Source organism: Anolis carolinensis, chromosome 1, assembly GCF_035594765.1.
Source record: "Anolis carolinensis isolate JA03-04 chromosome 1, rAnoCar3.1.pri, whole genome shotgun sequence".
Taxonomy (NCBI): domain Eukaryota; kingdom Metazoa; phylum Chordata; class Lepidosauria; order Squamata; family Dactyloidae; genus Anolis; species Anolis carolinensis.
This window is the reverse complement of record NC_085841.1, coordinates 331,404,057-331,426,822: the sequence shown is the minus strand read 5'-3', so window position 1 is coordinate 331,426,822 and position 22,766 is coordinate 331,404,057. Positions and strand designations below refer to the sequence as shown.

The following is a 22,766-nucleotide window of genomic DNA, read 5'->3' as shown; positions in this document are numbered from 1 at the left end:
GAGGCTGTTAGGAATTGTGGGCTTTGGAGTCCAAAACATCTGGAGGGCTGAAATTTGCCCATGCATGGTCTAATTTATAGATACAGAACCCATGGATAGAGAGGGTTGTATGCATTTGTAATCACAACGTCTAGAAACTTACTCCATAATGATGATGTTCACTAACTTCACTCACTATTTTGAGAGGTTTAGAAGCCAAGCCCTATGAGAAGTGGATGAGGGACCTGGTAACCCTGCTTAAATATTTAAAGGATTCAAACTGCAGGAAAGGGGATTCCACCTAAACATTAGGAATAGTTTCCTGATGGTGAGAGCTCTTTGGCAGTGGAATATTCTGCCTGCGAAGGTGGTGGCATCTCTTTCTCTGGAGCAGTGATTTTCAACATGTTTTTGAACTGCTAGGTTGGCAGAAGCTGGGGCTAATACCGGGAGCTCACCTGTGACCTTTTGGTCAGTACGTTCAGCAGCTCAGCAGTTTAATCTGCTGTGTCACCGGGGGCTCCAGCTTTGGCCTACAATTCCCAAAATCCCAGCCAGTTTTCTAGCTGTCAGGATTTCTGGGTGTTGAAGGCCAAACATCTGGGGACCCACAGGTCGAGAACCACTGCTCTGGAGGTTTGTAAGCAAAGGCTGTGAGCCATCTCTTGGGTTGCTTTGCTTTTGTTTTCCTGCCTGGCAGTGGGTTGGACTGGAGGGCTTTTGTGGTCTCTTCCAAGTCTATAATTCTATGTGTGGCTACAAAACGTCAAGATGGCTGCTTGCATCCAAGAGAGCATTGGGATTGCAAGCAGTTTGCAGCCAGACCATAAAAGGTCATGAGTGCTGAGTTCAAGGGCATGTAGGAGTTCAGAGGAGGAAAGCAGGAGTCAGGCCCACTGAACCAAGGCAATGAAGAGAAATTATAGGAGGATGGAGCCCCTGGTGGCGCTGTGGGGCTCTGAGCTACTGAACTTGCTGACTGAAAGGTCAGCAATTCAAATCCAGGGAGCAGGGTGAGCTCCTGCTGTTAGACCCAGCTTCTGCCAACCTAGCAGTTCGAAAACATGTGAATGTGCGTAGATCAATAGGTACTGCTTCAGCGGGAAGGTAACGGTTCTCCATGCAGTCATGCTGGCCACATGACCTTGGAGGTGCCTATGGACAATGCCCGGTCTTCGGCTTGGAAATGGAGATGAGCATCAGCCCCAGAGTTGGACATGACTAGATTTAATGTCAGGAGAAAACTTTTACCTTTACCTATAGGAGACAAGAAGAAGGGGAGTGAATGAATATTTCCCTCCTCTGCCTTTTCAAACATTCTCAAAAAGGGACCCTTGAACCTAAGCAATGCCTTCTCCATCTTGCCAGCCTCCATCTGCCCCTAATCCCTGCACACACACTTCCTGCAATTTCAGGGTTAAACCTTTCCTCTCTTTTACTATTTTTATTTTACATTAGGAACATTTTTACAAATAGATTGTACTCTCCCAGGAAGAAAGGAAAAGCGGGAGGAGAGGGAAAAAATAGAGAGAGCAAAAAAACCCTGCAGAGCGGAGAGAGGCTGTAGATCACAGGGCCATTCTGATAGCCTTCCCGTCCGTCACCATGGCAACGGCAACTGGCATTTATCAGTTCCTTATGAGCTCAGGCACAGCAAATCTGCATTGCACATGGCAGCCTTCCAGCCTTTCAAATGAAAGAGCACTTTGAACCGCTGCCAAGTGGGGAAGGAGCAGAGCTGTCAGGCCTACTTAATGCCTCCACCGCTTTGGACGGGGAGGGAGGGCTGTGTCGAGGGGGAAAGGCAAGCAGGGAGGCAGGGAAGCAAGCAGGCAGAGCCATGGCGGCAAGGCCTTTCCACTTCCCAGAATCCTTCCGTGCAGCAGTGGGCCGCAAGCCAAGCCCTAAGAGCAGAAGCCAGCAGGATCAGAGGGGAGGAAATGTGTACTGGGTGTCTGAACGGTATGAAGGAAAAAGCTTGACGTAACTCGGTTTGATGAAGATGAAGATGCTGCTGCTGTTTGGGACCATCACTATAGACTTTTTTTATCATGTCAGAAGTGATTTGAGAACATACTGCAAGTCGCTTCTGGGGTGAGAGAATTGGCTGTCTACAAAGACGTTGCCCAGACAATGCCCGGATGTGTTGCTGGGAAGCTTCTTTCATGTCCCCACAAGCTAGAGCTGACAGACAGAAGCTCACCCCATCTTGCAGATTCGAACCGGCAACCTTCAAGTCAGCAACCCAGCCTTCAGGTCAGCGGTTCACAATTGCACCACCACAAGAGACTGATAAAGCAACAACCATTTTCTATGTTGCAGAACATGAAGTACTTGTTACTTTGTTAATCACAATGCATGCGCACCAGGCATGGACAAACTTTGGTCCTCCAGGTGTTTTGGACAGGTAGGCTGTTAGGAATGGTGGGAGTTGAAGTCCAAAACACCTGGAGGAACAAAGTTTGCCCATGCCCAGTGTACAATATTGAATTAATACAAAAACAGAGCTGAAAGAGACCAACCAGGCTTCCTTTGGGAAAGGGGATTCATGGTCTAGGATCAGTCACCAAGAAAGTTAATTTTTTACTAGTCCAAACCAATGTCACTTGGGTGTCATTCACTTAAAGGAAATGATGCTTTAGCTTTAATAGTGGATTGGCTGTGGATTTTGGAGAATGGTGCCTTGCATATATTCCCTCGTGATTTGCTGCTTGTCCCCTGGTGCATTTTCACTGTAGAAAGTATGTAGTTTGACACCGCTTTAACTGTCATGTCTGAATGCTACATGATTATGGGAGTTATGTTACAAAGCCATTAGTCTTCTCTGCCAAATAGTGCTGATGCCTCACCAAATTATAAATCCCAGGATTTCATATCGCTGTGTCATTTGGGGTTGAAGTGGTGTCAAACTACATTGATTCTGCAATGTTGTTTCCCCCTCCAACTGGCTTCCTGAAGCCCAGAACATAAGAGTGCCATGCAAACCATTATAGGAACCAACTGTAAAACAGTTCTGCCCATCACAAGGTCACCGGGAGGCCCATGAACCAAATCCAAGTAGGGATTTAAGCAGGGACAATAGGGCAGAGTGAGAGTGGCGGGCATCCAAGGGCAGGAACTGTGGATAGGCTTTCGTCACAATAAACTCTGCTGCTCTTCCTGGCGGGCTTCACACGCACATTCATACTCCAGCCAGCTGAGTCCATTCATTACAGAGGGATTGGATATTTTCCACATGCCTCGAGTCACAAATACAGGCGCCACCATAGGAATAAGGGCCACCTTTCCGCTTCACGCTGTGTTTACATTGGGGAAACGCCACTGAAAAGAACATAATCTTTTTTGTTTTTTGAAAACAATAATGGGAATGGACAGAAGCCTGTAAATTTTCTATTCGATGTTGCTTGTGTGGTTTAACTGAACTCTGCTCAGTGCAGGATTTAAACTGTTTAAACCATAGATGCACGTGTTAGATATATTATTGATGATATGTTGTAGGGCTCTTTAATATGAGAAGTTCAGGCCTTTTTTGTGGCTTAAACCAGCTATGTGTAAACTGTGTGTAAGCTGTGTGTAGGATTGTCTGGTTTTCAAAAGAATTAATAAAGACCAGTTGAAATTCATGGTGTGCAGGGCTGACAACCAAGAAGTAGCTGTTAGGAAGAATATGTTCCACCTAAATACCAGATTAAAGTACATGTTGAGCATCCTTCTCTGAAATCCTCCAAAATCCAAAGCAGTCCACATGTGTGACTTAAATATTGACACCTTTGCTTTTTGATAGTTTAATGTATAAAATTCCCATATATTGTAAGGCATTTGCATGTTTTAATTCAGCTGTGTTTGTGTGTAGACCGCACCTAAGTAGGGTTGCCAGGTTTTTAAAACAAGGGCCAGTTGAAATTCATGGCATGCATCCAAGAAGTAGCTGTTAATAAGATTGTATTCTACCTAAGTACCAAAACAGAATACAGATTTTAGTTAACTTACACATATGTTTTGCTGCGAAGTTAGCATATTGTCTGGATTTGTACATTATTTGAATTATTGTCTGGATTTGTACATTTCAGACTTTTTGAAAGGCCTATACTCTCCTATAAAGGATTGGGGGTAGGTGTTGCTCAATCCATATAAAAAGATAAAAATGATTCTTAGATTCTCAGAGAGGCATTTCTTGGAATTTGAGACACCTGGCAAACATATGCAATAGGGAACCAATGTCCCACCAAAATATGTGGTTGGACTCCAGCTCCCAGCAACCAATACCCAAGGATGATGTGAACTCTAGTAGAGCAGGAGACAGTGATAACATAGAAGTAATGACTGTAGAAAGCAGCGGAAGGGATTTTTCCTAGCCTCCTGGCACTCTTGAAAAACCAATAAACCTGGAAGTAGTGGATAAGGCAATTTCAGCGTGACTGCCAGACTGGCAATTTACAGGAGGAAGAGAAATTGCATTTCTCTGTTTTCTTAAGGGATTTTTCTCTGTTTGGTCTATCAGATTTTGGAAGATTTGAGCACCAGAGCTAGCCAGGAAGCAGCTCTGGTTTCCAGTTTGATTTCTGCTATGAATTTACATGAGATTGCTTTAGACATGCTGTTCTTCTTTTAGCCTCAAACATACTCAGGCACCCTGTGCAAGATGGGAGATTACAGTGCTGATGAGTGGATTGAGACATTTTAAGAATGAGAGAATTGAATTCCCATATAAACAAATCCATGAAATATTAATGGAGCCTAGAAAACAACTCAAATTGTTTAACAGTAACAAACAATCTCTCACAAAGATGACTTTGGAAAACAGCATACATTTAGCTCGGTGCCTAGATAACCTCCAGTCTTGTATACAGGACTGAGCCCTATTGAATGCAGTAGGACTATATGGCAGGTTAGCATGTACTATACAGGATAACAAATTAGTCCCATGTAAAAATATCTGGGCAGCCTCTTCAACAACCTGAGAGCCCAGAAACCACCCATTTAGCTTCAGAAGGAGGTACCAACCAGGCAAGGCCTTGAAAAGATCTTGGGAAACTAGCACATTTACTCTTGAATATTTAAAAGGCATTATATGCACCCAGAATATTTTCAGAGTTGCAGAAAGGTAGATTTCTTGGGCTGAGTTAGAGCAGAAAATGATTTGCCACCCCTTCCCATGCACAATTAAAGATACTCAGAACTAGCAAAGATATACTGACACACAGGACAGACATGTGAGAGGTTCCTCCCCATTTTCTCTGGTAATTCTCTCTCCCGCTCTCATGTGCCTGTGTATGTATGTAATGAGCGCATGTGACTAATAATTTGCTGCCACTTCGTGACATGCAAAGTCTGCTACCCAGGACACTGCCTCACTCTTCCAGATGATAGAGGAAGTTCAGCAGGGTTCTGCTTTTTCCAGGAACTGAATATAGTTGTGTTGTAATCAATTTGTTAGTCTTGAAGAAGACACAGAAATCTGTTGTTTTTGTTGCAGCACACTAGCAGGGTACTTCTTTGAAAATACATACAAAGGAGAAAGGACTGCATGCTTTGTGACTGAGGGAAAGCCTGGGAGGAATGGAGGAAGCACAGTAATACAATCAGTCTAATCTGCATTCCATGAAGGAAATCCAGGAGTTAGTGCATTGTGCATCTCCTGACATTTTGCCAACATCTATGGCAGGCATCCTCCGAGGTTGTGAGGTCTGTTGGAAACTAGGCAAGTGACCTGGAAGGTCCAGAATGGGCAAAAGAACTCTTGTTTGTTGGGGGCAAGTGTTAATGTTGTAATTAATCACCTTGATTAGCACTGAAAAGCCTTGCAGCCCTGGAGTGTGGTGGAGGCTCCTTCTTTGGAGGCTTTTAAACAGAGGCTGGGGAGTTCCTTGAATGAGATTTCCTGCTTCTTGGAAGGGGGTTGGACTGAATGGCCCACGAGGTCTCATCCAACTATGATTCTATTATTCTAAGGCCTGGCTGATTCCTGCCTTTGTTGGGAGGTGTTAGGAAAGGAATCCTTTGTTGGGAAGTGTTAGCTGGCCCTGAAACCATAAAACCATGAAAATGAACAAAATCTGGCTACCAGTATTTAAAAAACTCTAATATTAGGGCAGTAAATAAAAAAAAAACAACACCCTGAAAGTGGGAATTCTACATGATGCAATCAGGGCCAACTACCACCTCCCAACAAAGGATTCCCCAAGGCAGGAATCAGCCACGCCTTGAAGCTGCAAGGCTTTTCAATGCTAGCCAAAGTGATTGGTTTAATTAATTACAACATTCACACTTGCTTCCAACAGGCAAGAGTTCTTTCTCTCACCCTGGATCTTCCACAGATATATAAACCTCACTTGCCTAGTTTCCAACAGACCTCACAACCTCTGAGGATGCCTGCCATAGATGTAGGTGAAACGTCAGGAGAGAATACTTTTGGAACATGGCCATACAGCTCGGAAAACTCAGAGCAACCCAGTGATTCCGGCCATGAATGCCTTTCCTCTTAGTCTCGAGGATGTTATGGGATTTAGAGAGAGGGAGAAATAATAGAAATGCCACGAGGACCAGAATTTCCCTGGGTTTTCTCAAGCCAGTGTCCTCTCTGAAGGCGTGTGAGTGAAATGGGTCAGGCGGAAGAGAAGGAACTTTGAGTGCCATTCGGGGCCAACTGCCCTGTAGCCCCGCCTCTCCCTTCCCCAAATAAGGCGGCCTGGTGCCCGGGCAAAGCTGGGCCTGGAAGACCTGGGAGGGCAAGAGCCATTCGCCCGGTCACTTTGGATCCGAGCGACGCGGCAGGAATGATGCGCCGTGCCGTTGTCGGGCTCCGCGGCTGCTCTAACGCGGGTTTCCCCCCTTCCTTTTCCTGACCTGGTTCTCTTGCGTTTTTTGCTGACATTGTGAGAATCTCGGGAACACGCCGGCGCTGAATGCCGCAGTGGGGGAGGCGGGGAGAGGAAGCGCCTGGCAGAAGAGGGCTCTAGTCTGTCCTGCCTTTCTTCTCAATGGAGACCTTGCATGCGAAGGAAGTTTCGCCTTGGCCCCGAAACGCAAGGGCGGCGGAAACAAACCAGGCCAGTGCTTTGGCCGCCAGCCTTAGCAGCAGCGCCCTGCGCGCATTTTGGGTGTGCCCTCCCCCCTTTTTTGCCCCTTCCCCAGCTTTTCTCTTCAATCTTTAGCGCAAACAGATTGAAATCCGACGCCAAAGGGGTTTGAAAGGAGTTCAGGAAAGCGAGGTCTGGCATTCCTTCCAAAGCGGAGGGCGGGTTTCCTTCAGCTCCGTTTACTGTCGGCGGATTCTTTGCTTGCCGATCGAGACCTGTTTTCCTTCCCCCGAACTCAGGAATGTCACCCTCAGCACAAAGTCCTGCTACGTAGTCAGAGGAGTCGGGCTCGAACCGAAAAGGATGCCTGCCTGCCTGCCTTGCCTGCCTAACGCAGCGCGCCTTTTCCATTACTTTCCTCAATAGCTCCATCCTCTGCCTCTGTTTACGAAACTTTATTGTGCTTGACGGGCTTTGGACTCGCCCGGGAAAGATGGACCGAAGCCCAGGTTGACATTCCGCAGCTTTGCTCTCCAGGCTACTCTTTTAGCCCCCCCACCCCGGCCTGGGAATCAAACGCAGACATGACAACGACAGGCCAAATCCAACTGTGAGTTCGACATTAAAACAAAACAAGAGGAAGTGGGCTGAGGAATAGGCGCTAGTGTTCAACCAGTGAATTCATTTAGAAGATGTGCGGAGCTTCCCAAGTTCTCAGGCTTCTTCTTCCTCCAGAGGAGTAGGGCTGAAGCCAAGCACATTCAATGGAGGGCTGGCCTTGCCATTAAGCAGAGTGAAGCAGATGCTACAGGCAGGAGACTGGGACTCACGTGGAAGGAAAATAGACTGTCGGGAAGAGGTGTTTGTTAGACTACACCTCCCATCAGACTCAGACAGTGTAACAAATGTTCAGGATCAATGGCAGTTGCAATTCAACACTGGGAAGTGAGAAAATGCTCTAGATTAGGAGTTCACCAAGAATCCTCACATGTAGATCAGGATGGATGACTAAGATCTCCTCTCCCATAACGTATTCAGAAGACCTTTGTTAACATCACAACTGCCCCAAAGGTTTGGTCAGAGTGATGGAAAGATCTGAGGACCTGTGTTAGAAGCTCAGTTTACTTTAAGACCCCTTCTACGCTGCCACATAAAATCCACATTGGGTTGTTGTGAATTTTTCCTGTATGGCCATGTTCCAGAAGTATCCTCTCCTGACTTTTCACCCACATCTATGGCAGGTATCCTCAGAGGTTGTGAGGACTGTTGGAAACTAGGCAATTGAGGTTTATATATCTGTAGAATGTCCAGGGTGGGAGAAAGAACTCTTGTCTGCTTGAGTCAAGTGTGAATGTTGCAACTGGCCACCTTGATTAGCATTGAATGGCCTTTCAGCTTCAAAGTCTGACTGATTCTTGCCTGGGGAAATCCTTTGTTGGGAGGTGTTAGCTGGCCTTGATTGTTTCATGTCTGGATTTCCCCTGTTTTCTGAGTGTTGTTCTTTATTTACTTCCTGATTTTAGAGTTTTTTAAAATACTGTACTAGTAACCGGATTTTGTTTATTTCATTGGTTCCCCCTTTCTGTTGAAATTGAAATCCACATGCTTGTGGATTTCAGTGGTTTCTCTGTGTAGTCTGACATGGGGCTTGTTAGAGAGGTCCAGCATTTCTGTGTTCTCAAATAATATGCTCTACTAGGGTTGACTTCTCTGGTTTAGTTAGTCTGCAGTGCCTTTCATGTTCATTAATTTGTGTTAAGACAATGCTGCGTTTGGTGGTTCCAAGGTAGACTTGTCCACAGCTGCACCAATGTAGCATTTGTTGGGTTTTCTTAATGGGTCTGTAGATAGTTTGTAGGTTGTGTTTCTTTATCAGCTTCCCTATGTGGTCAGTGGTTCCCTTGATCTATAGTAAGAACACTTTTCCTCTGTGTGGATCTTTGTCTTTACTCTCCTGGCTTGTTCTTGGCCTTGCAACTCTTCTGATGTCCATGGTGGAGTATCCATTGGCCTGTAAAGCCCAGTTTAGGCGGTTCAGTTCCCCTTGGAGGAGGTGGGATTCTTAGATTCTTTTTGCACCATATGTCAGGGCTTTAATTGTGGTTCTTTTTTGACCTGGGTGATGGTTGGAGTTTTTATGTAGGCACAGTAGAGTCTCACTTATCCAACACTCGCTTATCCAACGTTCTGGATTATCCAACGCATTTTTGTAGTCAATGTTTTCAATACATCGTGATATTTTGGTGCTAAATTCGTAAATACAGTAATTACTACGTAGCATTACTGCATATTGAACTACTTTTTCTGTCAAATTTGTTGTTAAACATGATGTTTTGGTGCTTAATTTGTAAAATCATAACCTAATTTGATGTGTAATAGGCTTTTCCTTAATCCCTCCTTATTATCCAACATATTCGCTTATCCAACGTTCTGCCAGCCCGTTTATGTTGGATAAGTGAGACTCTACTGTATCTATCCGTGTGTGCAGGTTTTCTGTAAACTGTGTGGCCCAATTGTTGACTGTGTTTGCCGATGACCAGGACATCTAGAAATATGCAAATGTTGTGGATGTGAACCATTTTCAATGCCTCCCCCTCTGCAATGTTTAGAATCGGAAGATTGAAAGAAAAGGCTATTAGCGGGAAAGTAGATTTTATTTTAGCGGGGCAATGCTCTCATTCTCCCCATAATAACTACAACCCCGACAAAAACCACAACGCATTTCCTGGCAAGCAGCGATGCACCAAATGTGCATTCCATCTCAGCTCGAACGTTTAACGATCAAGACTCCTTGGGTGGGATGCAGGAGAGAAGGGGAAGGCCCACCTTTTCATTGACCCCCCCCCCCCCCCCACACACACACACCTCAATTTTTCCGCGTCCCAACGCGAAAAACCGTGATTCCACCCCTCATTCCTCTTTCTCTGGAAATCATGTCTTAACTCATCATAACCACCGAGCTCCTTGCTCTGCCCCCTCCCCATCTGTCTCGCGGTCTTCTGTATCGAAGAAGCATTCCTAATGAGGAAGATACCATGCAGTCACAAGACGGGTGGGGATGGGGCTGAAGCAGGTCTCTCAGTGTGCTTTGGAGGCGCCCTGGAAGGGATTCAAGCGCCCATCCCTCCTTCTAGCTTTCCTTCATGCCCTCCATATTGCTCTTATTTATGGGGTTTTTTTTAAAATGATAACAACTGGTGTGTATCTTCTTGTTATTATTATTTTTCCGATCGTAGGGCAGAAGGTGAAATCGCTTTCCTCCAACCCCGCGCTGGCATCTTGTCATTTTGATCAGGTGTGATGGGCTGGGGGTAGGGGAGGGGGGGCAGAAGGGGTGACGGAGAGCGATGGGGAGGGAGGGAAAGAGAGAGAAGAGGGCAAGGGAGGGAGGGGGCGAGCATCTGGTTGGCTGCTGGTAGCCAAGCTGATCGTGCCCACGCTTGGCGGATTCTGCCCCATCACGCGAATGGCGGGTGGCCCACGCTGGGAATAGCCTTGAGGAAGAAAAATTACCAATGATGTTGGTTTAGTCGTGTTGATAGTTTAGGTTCTCGGGAGGGGGAGAGAGCTGCACAGTCTATGAAGGGCTGGGAGGAGGAGGAGTAGCGGGAGGAGAGGAAGGAAGGGAGGGCCAGATGTGGATTGCTTCAAGGCGCACCCCTAGATGTCTCATCATAGAATCACAGACTTGGAGGAGACCCCAAGCCCAACCCCCTGCCAGGCAGGAATACACAATCAATGCACTTCCGACAGATAGCCATCCGCTTAAAGATCTCCAGGGAAGGAGACTCCCATCATATTCCGAGGCAGCCTATTCCACTGCTGAATAATTCTTACTGAAGTCCTTAATATTTACGTGGAAGCCCTGCCATTTGAATCCATTGCTTGGTATCCTAATTTTCAGAGCAGGAGAAAACAAGCCTGCCCCAACCTCAATGTGACTGCCCTGCAACTCTCATTGTCCTCTGGATTCCTAGCCCAATTTGACCCCACTTTAACTGACATGGCTCAATGCGAGAAAATCATAAAATTTCGTTTGGTGAGACGCTAGCACTATTTCTTAGTGAAATTAAAGTCCTTCTAAAACTACCACTCCCCGATCTCATAGCATTGAGCCATGCCCGTTGCTATGATACTGCACTGCAAGCATTCTACAATGTAGATCAGGCATGGGCAAATATGGGCCCTCCAGGTGTTTTGGACTTCCCTCAGCCACAGGCGGCTGAGGGAGGAAAGGAAAGGGCCTGAGGCTGTGAAGAATTGTGGGAATTGAAGTCCAAAACACCTGGAGGGCGCAAGTTTGCTCATGCTTGATGTAGATGTACCCATGGACAAAGAGAAGAGAAAGACACAGGAGCCTTTTTTAAAAAAGCTCCCCACTTTAAGTGCTATGGCCCAATGCTATGGAACCATGGGGGTTGGAGTGTTTCAAGGTCTTTAGCCTTCACTACCAATGAGTGCTGATGCCACACCAGACTAGGACTCCCATGATTTCATAACGTTGAGTAAGGAGAGTTAATGTAGTATCAAATGGCATTTATTTTACTGTGTAGATATATTAGACATCCAAAGAGAAGGTAAGGTTATGAAGGGGATGCAAATGCAGGAATTGCAAGTGTTGGTGACTTTACTGTCTCCAATGCTGGATATTTGGGGGACCAAAAGGAAAGCTCGCTGTGGATTCATAATTCTAATGGCAGTGGGAGCAATGCCCATTTAAATTCTCAGGAGGGTTTAAATAAACACACACACATCCCATACCAAATACCATACCATATAAATCCTAGAAGCTGACAACTGTTGCCTGGGCAGCAGTGCCACGCTAGAATGGCACAAGGAGGCTCGCAGCTGGTTTGAGGGCATACAGAGGGCAGAGGCAATTCCAGTTCCTTTGACCTTACAAAGCAGGCCTGACCCATGAGGGATAATTCCCTATTCCCTTCCCTTCCCCTTTGGCCAAGGGAATAGTGGTGATGGAATTGTTTTTCCTTTGTGGCCTCCTGGCATTGTGGCAGCAGTGCCTCCTTCTAGGGTGCTTGCCAGCGGGTCTTTAGAAAGGGTTCCAAGACAATCCCTGGTAATCTCAGTTATCTAATGAGGAGCCTCAGCCTAGTAAGTAATTCAGTGGCTGGGTAGAGGCTCTTTGTACATGTCTCATTACTGTTATAATTCCCAGTTTCCCATTCTATCAAATCTAACTGGCTGGCGTTTTGGAACATCAATGATTCAGATTTTATCCAAGAATCTAAGCATGTATTCATGTTTATGTAGGTCACACCATTGCTCAGTATACGACCTAAGGCCCTATTTTGAAATATAGTTAGGTATCAGGTGTTTTTGATTAACAATGGTCCTTAGTATAATCATTGAGGGGTTTTTTTGGTAAGATTTTCTACAGTGGGGGTGCCTTTGCCTTCCTCTGAGGCTGAGAGAGTGTGACTTGCTCACAGTCATCCAGTGGGTTTCCATAGTGAATAAGGATTGAACCCTGGTCTCCAGAATAGTTGAATGTTCAAGTGCATTGTGTAGGTGGTTCTCAGACCGAAATGTCCTTGAAAAAAGAAAGGTCTGCACATTTTCCCGGAATGACACTAATGTTGAAAATGGTGAGTGAGTGAGAAGAACCAACAGGCTCTTTTCAAGTACAAGGAAATGTGACCCAGTCATGCTGAAACATGGTTCTGGTTCTCTTCATGGTGACTGAATAGATACTCACCCCCCCAAAAAAAACCCCAACAAAAAACCTTCTGTCTTCATCTGCAACAACAGCAGAGAACCTCCTGGTGTCTTAAAGGCAAACATGTTGGGTAGAAGGTTTTGTGGACCACTGTGAGCTTTCCTGCACAAAAGTTTGTACCATACAACTGCTTACAATGGTTTCATTTGGCTATTGGCTACATACTATGCCACCCTGGGGTTTCTAGTTTGAGGAATCATTCAAGTTTCCTAAATGCATTGCTCAAAACTGCAAATCCCAAGATACAGCCATGGCAGCATCCACAAACAAAACAAAACAAAAACCACCCTTGTGATAGAGTACACTTTATGGTCACCATAGATCAGAAACGGTTTGAAGGCACACAACAACAGGCCAAAAATGTAATGTGTCAATGTTCTGACTTATCTTGGGCTAAGAAGCCTTCTTGCACATGATGGATTAGAAGATATCACTTTGTGGTATTTTTTACAATGGTTATGTGTTTTAATTATTCTGTAAACCGCCTCAAGCAATGAGGAGAGGCAGGTAAGAAATAACTATTATTAATTATTAATTATTATTATTATTATTATTATTATTATTATTATTATTATTATTATTATTATTAAACAGAAGATGTGATGGTGGCTGGCTACTGGTAGCCTGAGGGATCTAAAAGACTGGCACAAAAGAGAGGCCCTCTCTGGGGAAAGCAAAGATGGAAGAAGCCTGTAGATCGAAGAGCTACAACAAAAGTCAAATGAGGGCATGGGCACTGGGGTGTGTCTCTAAAATAGATGCGATTAAAGCATGGTTCCTTTCCAGCTCTTCCAAGAAGGATCAATAGGAAGATAGACACATGCTGGAGTTCAAAGGAAGGGAGACTGAAATACAGCCAGAGAACACATGATCACAATCCAGGCAAAATTGATTTTAGAGGAGGCACCAGAGTGGAAACCAGTTTGCTCTGATTTCACTGCCTGCACTCAGCTGGCCAGTATCCAATTTGCTTTGCATTTAACTGGGTTGAGTGAAGGCAAACACCTTCTTATTTAAATAGACCTCCAACTTTAACTGTCATAACATGACATGCATTTATGTTGGTTTTTAAAAGTTATTGTCTTAAAAGGGGTTTTCCAATTGGACTGATCTATATTTATAAAAATGTTCTGACCGTTTCCCCCTTAACTTAAACAACAAAACTACTGGAGCAAACAACACCAAATTTGGCAACAAAAGACATAGTCATCCAGTTTCAGGCCACTGCCTCCTCTGCATAGGCGTGAGATGGCCGCCATTTCCTAATGTTGCATCAGCCTCGGAGTGCCTTTTTTTTCCTTTGGGGGCAACCAATGGAGCTGGCTTAGCAGGGGTGTGGTATGCTACCTGTATGTCGCCCCAGTTATTAATCTGGCTGCCGCCCGTTGTACCAATTGGAGCTTCCGGGCCATCTTCAAAGGCAACCCCATGTAGAGAGCATTGCAGTAATCCAAACAGGATGTAACCAGAGCGTGGACCACTGTAGCCAAGTCAGACTTCCCAAGGTATGGGTGCAGCTGGCGCACAAGTCTTAGTTGTGTGAATGCTCCCCTGGACACTGCTGAGACCTGGGGCTCCAGACTCAGTGATGAGTCCAGGAGAACACCCAGACTGCGAACCTGTGTCTTCAGGGGGAGTGTGACCCCGTCCAACATAGGCTGTAACCCTATACCCTGTTTGGCCCTACAACTGAACAGGAGGACCTCTGTCTTGTCTGGATTGAGTTTCAATTTATTTGCCCTCATCCAGTCTGACACAGCAGCCAAGCACTGGTTCAGGACCTGAACAGCCTCCTTGGCAATGGCGCTGCTGCTTCCCAATGGGGAGCATGGGCAGAGACCTCCCTGCCCAGCGGCGCTTTCAACATAATTAGGATATCAAACATAATCTATATATATAAAAGAGTGATGGCATCAGGGCAGCGGACAAAACAACAAAACTACAGGCCCCCCAACCTCGAAATTTGACAACACAACCCATCATCCACGCCTCTAGGTTGATACAACAAAAAGAAAAGAAAAATAAAGCCCTAATTAGAGGGAGAGGAATAATTGTTTTTATCCAATTGCTGCCAGTTAGAGGGCAAAGCTCCGCCCACTTGGTCTCCTAGCAACGCACTCAGCCCAGGAGACAGGCACAAGAGTTTGGAGAGACCCCTAAGGGCCAACCAACCCAACCCTTTCTACTATGCAGCAGGACACAATCCAAGCATTCCCAACACATGGACAACGTATAAATACTATACAATACTACACAGGGACATAGACCCCCTCTACCCTCACCACTTTCACAGTACACAAACAACCAAATGCATACTAAACATAAAGACAACCATACAACAGACATTCAATACCACCACTATCTCAACAAGTTCTCACCAACACCACCAGACAACGCCACAGCAACGCGTGGCCGGGCATAGCTAGTAATATATATTTAAAAATTATGGTATAATAATACAGGACAATATAAACTCGAATAACAGGACAGTAAAAAAAAACAGCAACACTCTGAAAACAGGGAAATTCCAGAAAGAAAACAAACACAGCCAGCTAACATCTCCCAATAAAGGAATCACCCAGGGAGGAATCATCCAGGATTTGAAACTACAAGGCCACTAAAGACGAATCAAGGTGACTAATTACAGCATTCACTCTTCCCTCCAACAGACAAGAGATAATCCTCCCATGCTAGATATTATTCCACAGGTATATAAACCACATTTACCTGCCTGTTTCTTACCTAGGTAAATCCACTGACAATGAAAAAAACCTGGCTCCCACCATAAAACATATTTAAAACCAGAACAGTAAATACAGAACTACAATCCGATAATAGGGGAATTCCAGACAAGAAACAATCAGCCAGCTAACACCACCCAACAAAGGATTCCCCCAGTGAAGAATCTGCCAGGCTTTTAGGCTACAAGGCCATTAAATCCTACTCAACCTGACCAATTGACTATGCCACAACACACCAACACATCCAAGGTATGACCACCAATTTAAAAAAACAAACATAAATACACAGGAATGAATAGCCTTGCACCTTCAAAGCCTGCCTACTTCTCATTACTTTATTTTCCATGCCACAGCAATGCGTGGCCGGGCAAAGCTAGTGGTTTAATAAAAACAAAACAAAACCAGAATTGTAAGTACTCCATATTATTTTAGCTGTTCTGTTTTACCTTATATTGTAAGGATACAAGTAAAGTTAATGAACTACAGCAGACATTTCTCCACAGCACTCCTAATCTCACAATTATGCTCTTGACCCATTTAGATGGGGCTTTTCAATGAAAGACTTCAATTTAAGCATCCCATTGGCCAGACTCTTACTCTTGAGAACTGAGGCAGGATTTCTGCAGATCATAAGACTGAACCCACAGGAGTAGGCAGGGCAAAGGCCTTCAGATGGCCTTACGCTGTTTTCTCAAGCAGTCCTAAATACCCTCAAAGGGTAGTTAGGATGTCTCCACTCTTTTACAGAGGGATGGCCTGAGCTTAATAACATTATCTGCTCTAAGATACAGCTTCCCAAGCTTTCTGGTGAGCATTTTCTCCCCAACATGCAAATCACAAGTAAACATACTGTATTTACTCTAATCTAACGCTCACATTTCTTGGCTAAATTGCCTTGCCTAAACTAGAATGCGCATTACACTCGAGTAAATATAGTATTTGTGCCTGTTGGTTGCAATCTCTTTCTTTCTTGGAAACTCTTCAGGGACTGACAGTCAATGACTTGTGGATAATTGCCAGACCATGGACCACCACTCTGACTAGGATGGCTCTGAAAGATTCCTTGCTAGGACATGATTGGCCTGGGGATCCCAGCTTTGGGACTGACCCACTCAAGGGAAGGATCAGGTCTTTAAAAGGGAAGCTAGGGAGGAAGACATCAGCCTAGCAAGCTTAAAGGAAACCCTATTGAGTAGAGCCCAAGGCCTCAGGAATTGTTCAGTTAAATCAGTGGTTCCCAACCTGTGGGTCCCCAGATGTTTTGGCCTTCAACTCCCAGAAACCCTAATAGCTGGTAAACTAGCTGGGATTTCTGGGAGTTGTTGGCCAAAATACCTGGGGACCCACAGGTGAGAACCACTGAGCTAAGTGTTAGACCACATTCTGGAGAGCAATGTTCAAATTGTTGCTCCACAATGGAAACCCTTTAAATTTTAGTAAGTTATAGGCCCCTTCCACACAGCTTAATAAAATCCCACATTTTCTGCTTTGAATTTGGATGTGGAACAGTGTGGACTCAGATAACCCAGTTCAAAGCAGATATTGTGGGATTTTCTGCCTTGATATTCTGGATGATATGGCTGTGTGGAAGGGCCCTTAGTTTCAGAGGAAGGCAATGGTAAAATACCTCTGAACCAATCATGATGAGAAATGTCTGCTATAGGTCAAGCCTAGAGTTGCCATAAAATGGAAACAATCTGAAGACACTCAATGAAATCTAGCTGAGAAATGATGGAAGTTTTACTGACAGTATCTGGAGAGCCACAGTTACCTGTGCCTGATGTAAACCCAGAAGATTATAGGAACTGTAATAGGAACTACAAATGCTAATTGTTGGAAGTGTTGTGACTATAAAGGGATTAGTTTGCACATATAGATAGAACACACAAAGATAAACCAGTTCTGGCTTCTTGCAGCTAACATAATTTCAGATATCGTTAAACAAGAAATCACATTTTTTCAGCCCTTTCCCTACTTTCTGTATTCTTGGAGAACAAAAAGAATGAATCATAAGAAATTACTTTCCCCCCTAAATACTCCTAGCCTGGAAATTGATCCAAACTGAAAAACAAGTGACATCTTGATAGAGAATTGGTAGCAGCAGGTCTGAAACATCTGGTTGATGGAGTAGCTATGATATTTTGTCTCAAAAAAGGACACATAAATGCAACATCTTTTACTGAAAGATGGCTTCCCTTTATTGACTAGGTCAACAAGAAACACATAACAGCTGAAACCACCAGCTCAACATTTCTGAATCACAGGTCTGCTGGATAACGGATTATCTTGACAAGCAGTAATATACCTACCTTTACTTCCTTCTCTCCTTGGCAAAGTTGATTTGCTTTTTAATGTATGAGCTTTAATATTGTAGGTTGATGACTGTCTTTTTCACATCAATCTATATTTTGTCACATTGTAAACTTAATATTTTTTTTAAGAAAAGGAAGTAATTCCTTTTGAAGAGGCCCCAAGGCAAACTGGATGGAGTAGCACTGATAACAGGTAATTTGTGTGTGTGTGAAATCTATAATCTTCCATGGGATACTCAGCCTGAAAACAGAATGGTGCTACATTTCTGTTAAGTTTTTTTTCCCGTGTCAGGAGCAACCGGAGTTGCTTCTGGAGTGAGTTTCTGTTAAATTGTAGCCCCATATTGGCTTCACACACTTAAGAAAGGCACCAGCACTCTTAGGCATAGGCCAAAAACCTTACAAACTACATAGCACTCAGGCAGTTAAAGCGGTATCAATCTGCATTAAATCTATAAGAGATCTGGGTTGCTGTGAGTTTTCCGGGCTGTATGACCATGTTCCAGAAGCATTCTTTCCTGACGTTTCGCCACATCTATGGCAGGCATCCTCAGAGGTTGTGAGGTCTGTTGGAAACTAGGCAAGGGAGATTTATATATCTGTGGGAGAAAGAACTCTTGCCTGTTGTAGGCAAGTGTGAATGATGTAATTGATCACCTAGATTAGCAATGAAAAGTCTTGCAGCTTCAAGGCCTGACTAATTCCTGCCTGGGGGAATCGTTTGTTGGGAGGTGTTAGCTGGCCCTGAGTGTTTCTTGTCTGGAATTCCTGTCTTCTGAGTGTTGTTCTTTATTTACTGTCCTGATTTTAGAGTTTTTAAAATACCGGTAGCCAGATTTTGTTCATTTTCACGGTTTCCTCCTTTCTGTTGAAATTGTCCACATGCTTGTGGATTTCAGTGGCTTCTGGGTGTAGTCTCACATGGTGGTTGTTAGAATGGTCCAGCATTTCTGTGTTCTCCAAACATATGCTGTGTCCAGGTTGGTTCATCAAATGCTCTGCTATGGCTGACTTCTCTGGTTGAATTAGTCTGCAGTGCCTTTCATGTTCCTTGTCTGGTCGATGCTGTGTTTAGTGGTTTAGTAGTGTAGTCCACAGTTGCATGGTATACATTAGACCCCAGCAGAGGTGAGAGGGGATCCCTCTTGTCCTTTGCTGAAGGTAGCATTTGTTGGATTTTCTTAGTGGGTCTGTAAATAGTTTGTAGGGTGTGTTTCTTCATCAGCTTCCTTATACGGTCAGTAGATCCCTTGATGTCTAGTAAGAACACTTTTCCTCTGGGTGGATCTTTGTCTTGTTCTTTATGATTTGCCATCCATTTTGCAGCAGGAAAGGGGGGTGGGGGCATGCAATCGTCAGAGATCCAAAGGCGGCTTTTAGAAAGCGAAAGGGAGGGAAATGAAAACCATATCTCCCCCCTCTGCTCCCCCCCCCCCCGACCTTGCCCCGGCCTTGCTGCCTGGGTTCGGCTTTGGGGAACCTGCCATGGCGGAGACGCAGCCACGCGGGAGGGGAAGAAAAAGGGAGGGAGGGAGAGATCTCATGTTTGATTTTCCAAACATAGCATTCGGTGTGAGAGAGGGAGGGGAGCCTCCCTCGCCTCCAAGCAGCCACTCGCTCGGCTTCAGCTGTTGTACACACCCGAAGAAGGCGGGGGCGAGGGGAGAGGAGACGTAGGAAACGGGCAGGCTGCCGCGCATGCGCAACCCCGGCGCAACAAGTGTCCTCAGACACAAGAGAGGAAGTGGCTGCCAGCGGGGGAGGAGAGGGAGGGGTCGGGGGGGGGGAGGAGGCGGTGAGGGAGCAAAGCAGAAGCTGGTCGGCCAGTCAGTCAGTGCTCAAAAGGGGAACCGCAAACGCTACGAGGAAGGGGAGGAGGGAGGGAGAGAGAGAGGCGGCGTGACGTAGCGGGCATCCGAGCGGAGGGCGCGAGGAGAAGGAGGGGGAGGGGCCGAACCGCGTGCGCGCGCTCAAGAGAGAGAGAGAGAGGGCGAAAGAGAGCGAGGCGCAGAGAGTGACGCTCCGGCTTCCCCCGATCCGAATTCCGAGGATGTGAGCCGAGGAGCCTCATCAGCTGCAACAACAGCAGGAGGAGGAAGAAGAAGAAGAAGAAGCGGAAGTGGCGGTTGAGACAAGATGCCGCCCTGAGGCGCCCTTGTGTTGTTGCCAAGCAGCCGCGGCGTGGGTGCCTTGCCTTTCCTTTCCCCCTCAGCCCCGAACACACTCTCTCTCTCCGAGGAAGAGGAAGCCGAAGCGGCGGCTGAAGGGAAGGCAAGGGAAGCGAGGCAAGGAGGGCAGTCCCGGGAAGGCGACGCGTCCTCCTCCCGGCCCTCCCGCTCCTCCTCCGCCATGTCTTCGGCGCCGGTCTCGTCCTCGCGGCGCCAGTCGTGCTACCTGTGCGACCTCCCTCGGATGCCGTGGGCCATGATCTGGGACTTCACGGAGCCCGTCTGCCGCGGCTGCGTCAACTACGAGGGCGCCGACCGCATCGAGTTCGTCATCGAGACGGCGCGGCAGCTCAAGCGGGCCCACGGCTGCTTCCAGGACGGGCGCTCCCCTCCCGTCGCCGCCGGCGTCAAAGCCCTGCCGCTCTCCGCCAAGGAAGCCGCGGCGGTGGCGGCGGCCGTGCAGCAACAGCAGCAGCTTAACCATGTGGACGCCGCCGCCGCCGTCTCGAAAGCGCCTTCGGGCTTGGAGCGCTACGGGCTGAGCGAGCCTCCGCGAGGGCGTTTCGAGTACCCGCCGCCGCCCCCTCCCCCTCCGCACGCGGCGCGGCTCCCCAACGGCCTGGGCGGCCCCAATGGCTTCCCTAAAGCCCCCGACGACGGGCCCCCGGAGCTGAACCGCCAGAGCCCCAACTCCTCCTCGTCGTCCTCGTCCGCGTCCTCCTCCCGGCGGGGGACGCACTTGGTGAGCGGCCTGCCTCAAGGAAGCGGCGGGGGCGGCGGCGGGGCCCAGCTCAACGTGCCGCCCAACTTGCTCCCGCAGACGCTGCTCAACGGCCCGGCGGGCTCCGGCGTGGCGCTGCCTCCCCCGCGCGGGCCCGCCACTTCGTCCTCGTCTTCCTCCACCTCTTCCTCCTCCTCCTCGTCGTCGGGGGATCCCTGCGGGAAGCGGCCCGGCTCGGTGTCGTCGTCCAGCGGCGGCGTGGGCGCGGAGGCGGAGCGGGAGCTGAAGGAGAAGCAGCGCAACGCGGAGGCGCTGTCCGAGCTGGGCGAGAGCCTTCGAAGCCGGGCGGAGGAGTGGTCGGGGAAGCCCAAGCTGGTGCGGGAGACGCTGCTGACGCTGTCGGGCTGCACGCCCTACGAGGTGCGCTTCAAGAAGGACCACGCGCTGCTGGGCCGCGTCTTCGCCTTCGACGCCGTGGCCAAGCCCGGCCTGGACTACGAGCTCAAGCTCTTCGTGGAGTACCCGGCGGGCTCCGGAAGCGTCTTCGCCAGCGCCTCCGGCGTGGCCAAGCAGATGTACCAGGACTGCATGAAGGACTTCGGGCGAGGCCTCTCCTCCGGCTTCAAGTACCTCGAGTACGAGAAGAAGCACGGCTCGGGCGACTGGCGCCTCCTGGGGGACCTGCTTCCCGAGTCGGTGCGCTTCTTCAAGGAGCCCGTGGGCGCAGACATGCTCCCGCAGTCCTTCCTCGACGCCACCTTCCCCATCCTGCCCTCCGCCTTGGTGGGCATCCAGAGGGGCGGCGGGGCGCCCTCCAGCCGCGGGCCCGGGGGCTCGGGAGGAGGGGGCGGCGCGGGGGGCGGCCTGCGGAAGAGGAAGGCCTCCCCGGAGCCCTCCGACTCGGCCTCGGAAAGCGGCGGGCTCAAGCTGAGCGAGGAGCAGCAGCGGCAGCAGTGGATGGCGAGCCAGAGCGAGGCCCTGAAGCTCACCATGGCAACGGGGGGCTTCCCGCCCCCTCCCCCGCCGCCGCCTCACTCCCTCCGGACCACCCCGCCGGAGTCGGCCCCGCAGAACGGGCAGTCGCCCATGGCGGCGCTCATGTCCGTGGCGGACACGCTCGGCAACGCGCACTCGCCCAAGGACGGCAGCTCGGTCCACTCCACGACTTCCTCCTCTTCCTCGTCGTCGTCCTCCTCGTCGTCCTCGTCCACGCGCAGGAACAGCAGCAGCCCGGTTTCACCTGCCTCCGCGCCGGGCCCGCGCCGCCTGGCCTCCCGCAACGGGGAGCTGAGCCTGGCCCCGTCCTCGGCGCCCCCTCCCCCGCCGCCCCCTCCGCCGCCCCCGCCCCCAGGCCTGGACCCCAACCACCCTCCCAACATCCCCGACTCGCCCATGGCCAACAGCGGACCCCTGTGCTGCACCATTTGCCACGAACGCTTGGAGGACACGCACTTCGTGCAGTGCCCCTCGGTGCCCGGGCACAAGTTCTGCTTCCCCTGCTCGAGGGAGAGCATCAAGGCCCAGGGCGCCACCGGAGAGGTCTACTGCCCCAGCGGGGAGAAGTGCCCCCTGGTGGGCTCCAACGTGCCTTGGGCCTTCATGCAGGGCGAGATCGCCACCATCCTCGCCGGAGACGTCAAAGTCAAAAAGGAGAGGGACCCCTGAGGCGCCCGCCCCCCCAGACCCGCCCCCTCCCCTCCCCCCGAAGATGTATTATTGTGAATAATAATATCCGAGACTCAAAAAGACAGGCGCCGACGTTTCTGCAAACAGTTTTAGGCTTATGTATAGACCTTCCTTTTCGTCGTACGTTTCTATATTTTGAAACAAAGGTATGTATGTACCCTTTCTTGGTTTGAAGGATAGAGCTGTTGTTGAAGGCTTCTATGGCCAGAATCACTGGGTTACTGCGAGTTTTCCCTGGTGTATGGCTATATATCAGAAGCATTCTGTCCTGACGTTTTGCCCACATCTATGGCCGGCATCCTCAGAGATTGTATCTGTGGAAGGTCCAGGGTGGGAGAAGGAACTCTTATCTGTTGGAGGCAAATATGAATGTTGTAATTAATCACAGCAGATTCAAGGCCTG

The 22,766-nt window shown here is 48.1% G+C and overlaps 1 protein-coding gene across 1 annotated transcript; it reads left to right on the top strand.

Moving 5' to 3' along the window:
- The first annotated feature begins 19,577 nt into the window (after nt 1-19,577).
- Nucleotides 19,578-22,482, top strand: irf2bpl (interferon regulatory factor 2 binding protein like). Its single transcript, XM_062968341.1, has one exon. The coding sequence runs from the start codon at nt 20,138-20,140 to the stop codon at nt 22,340-22,342; it is 2,205 nt and encodes a 734-aa protein (XP_062824411.1). The 5' UTR covers nt 19,578-20,137; the 3' UTR covers nt 22,343-22,482.
- Nucleotides 22,483-22,766: the final 284 nt, after the last annotated feature.

Excerpts from the sequence above, each read along its gene's own strand:
- irf2bpl (XM_062968341.1), top strand. The coding sequence starts at position 20,138 with ATGTCTTCGGCGCCGGTCTCGTCCTCGCGGCGCCAGTCGTGCTACCTG.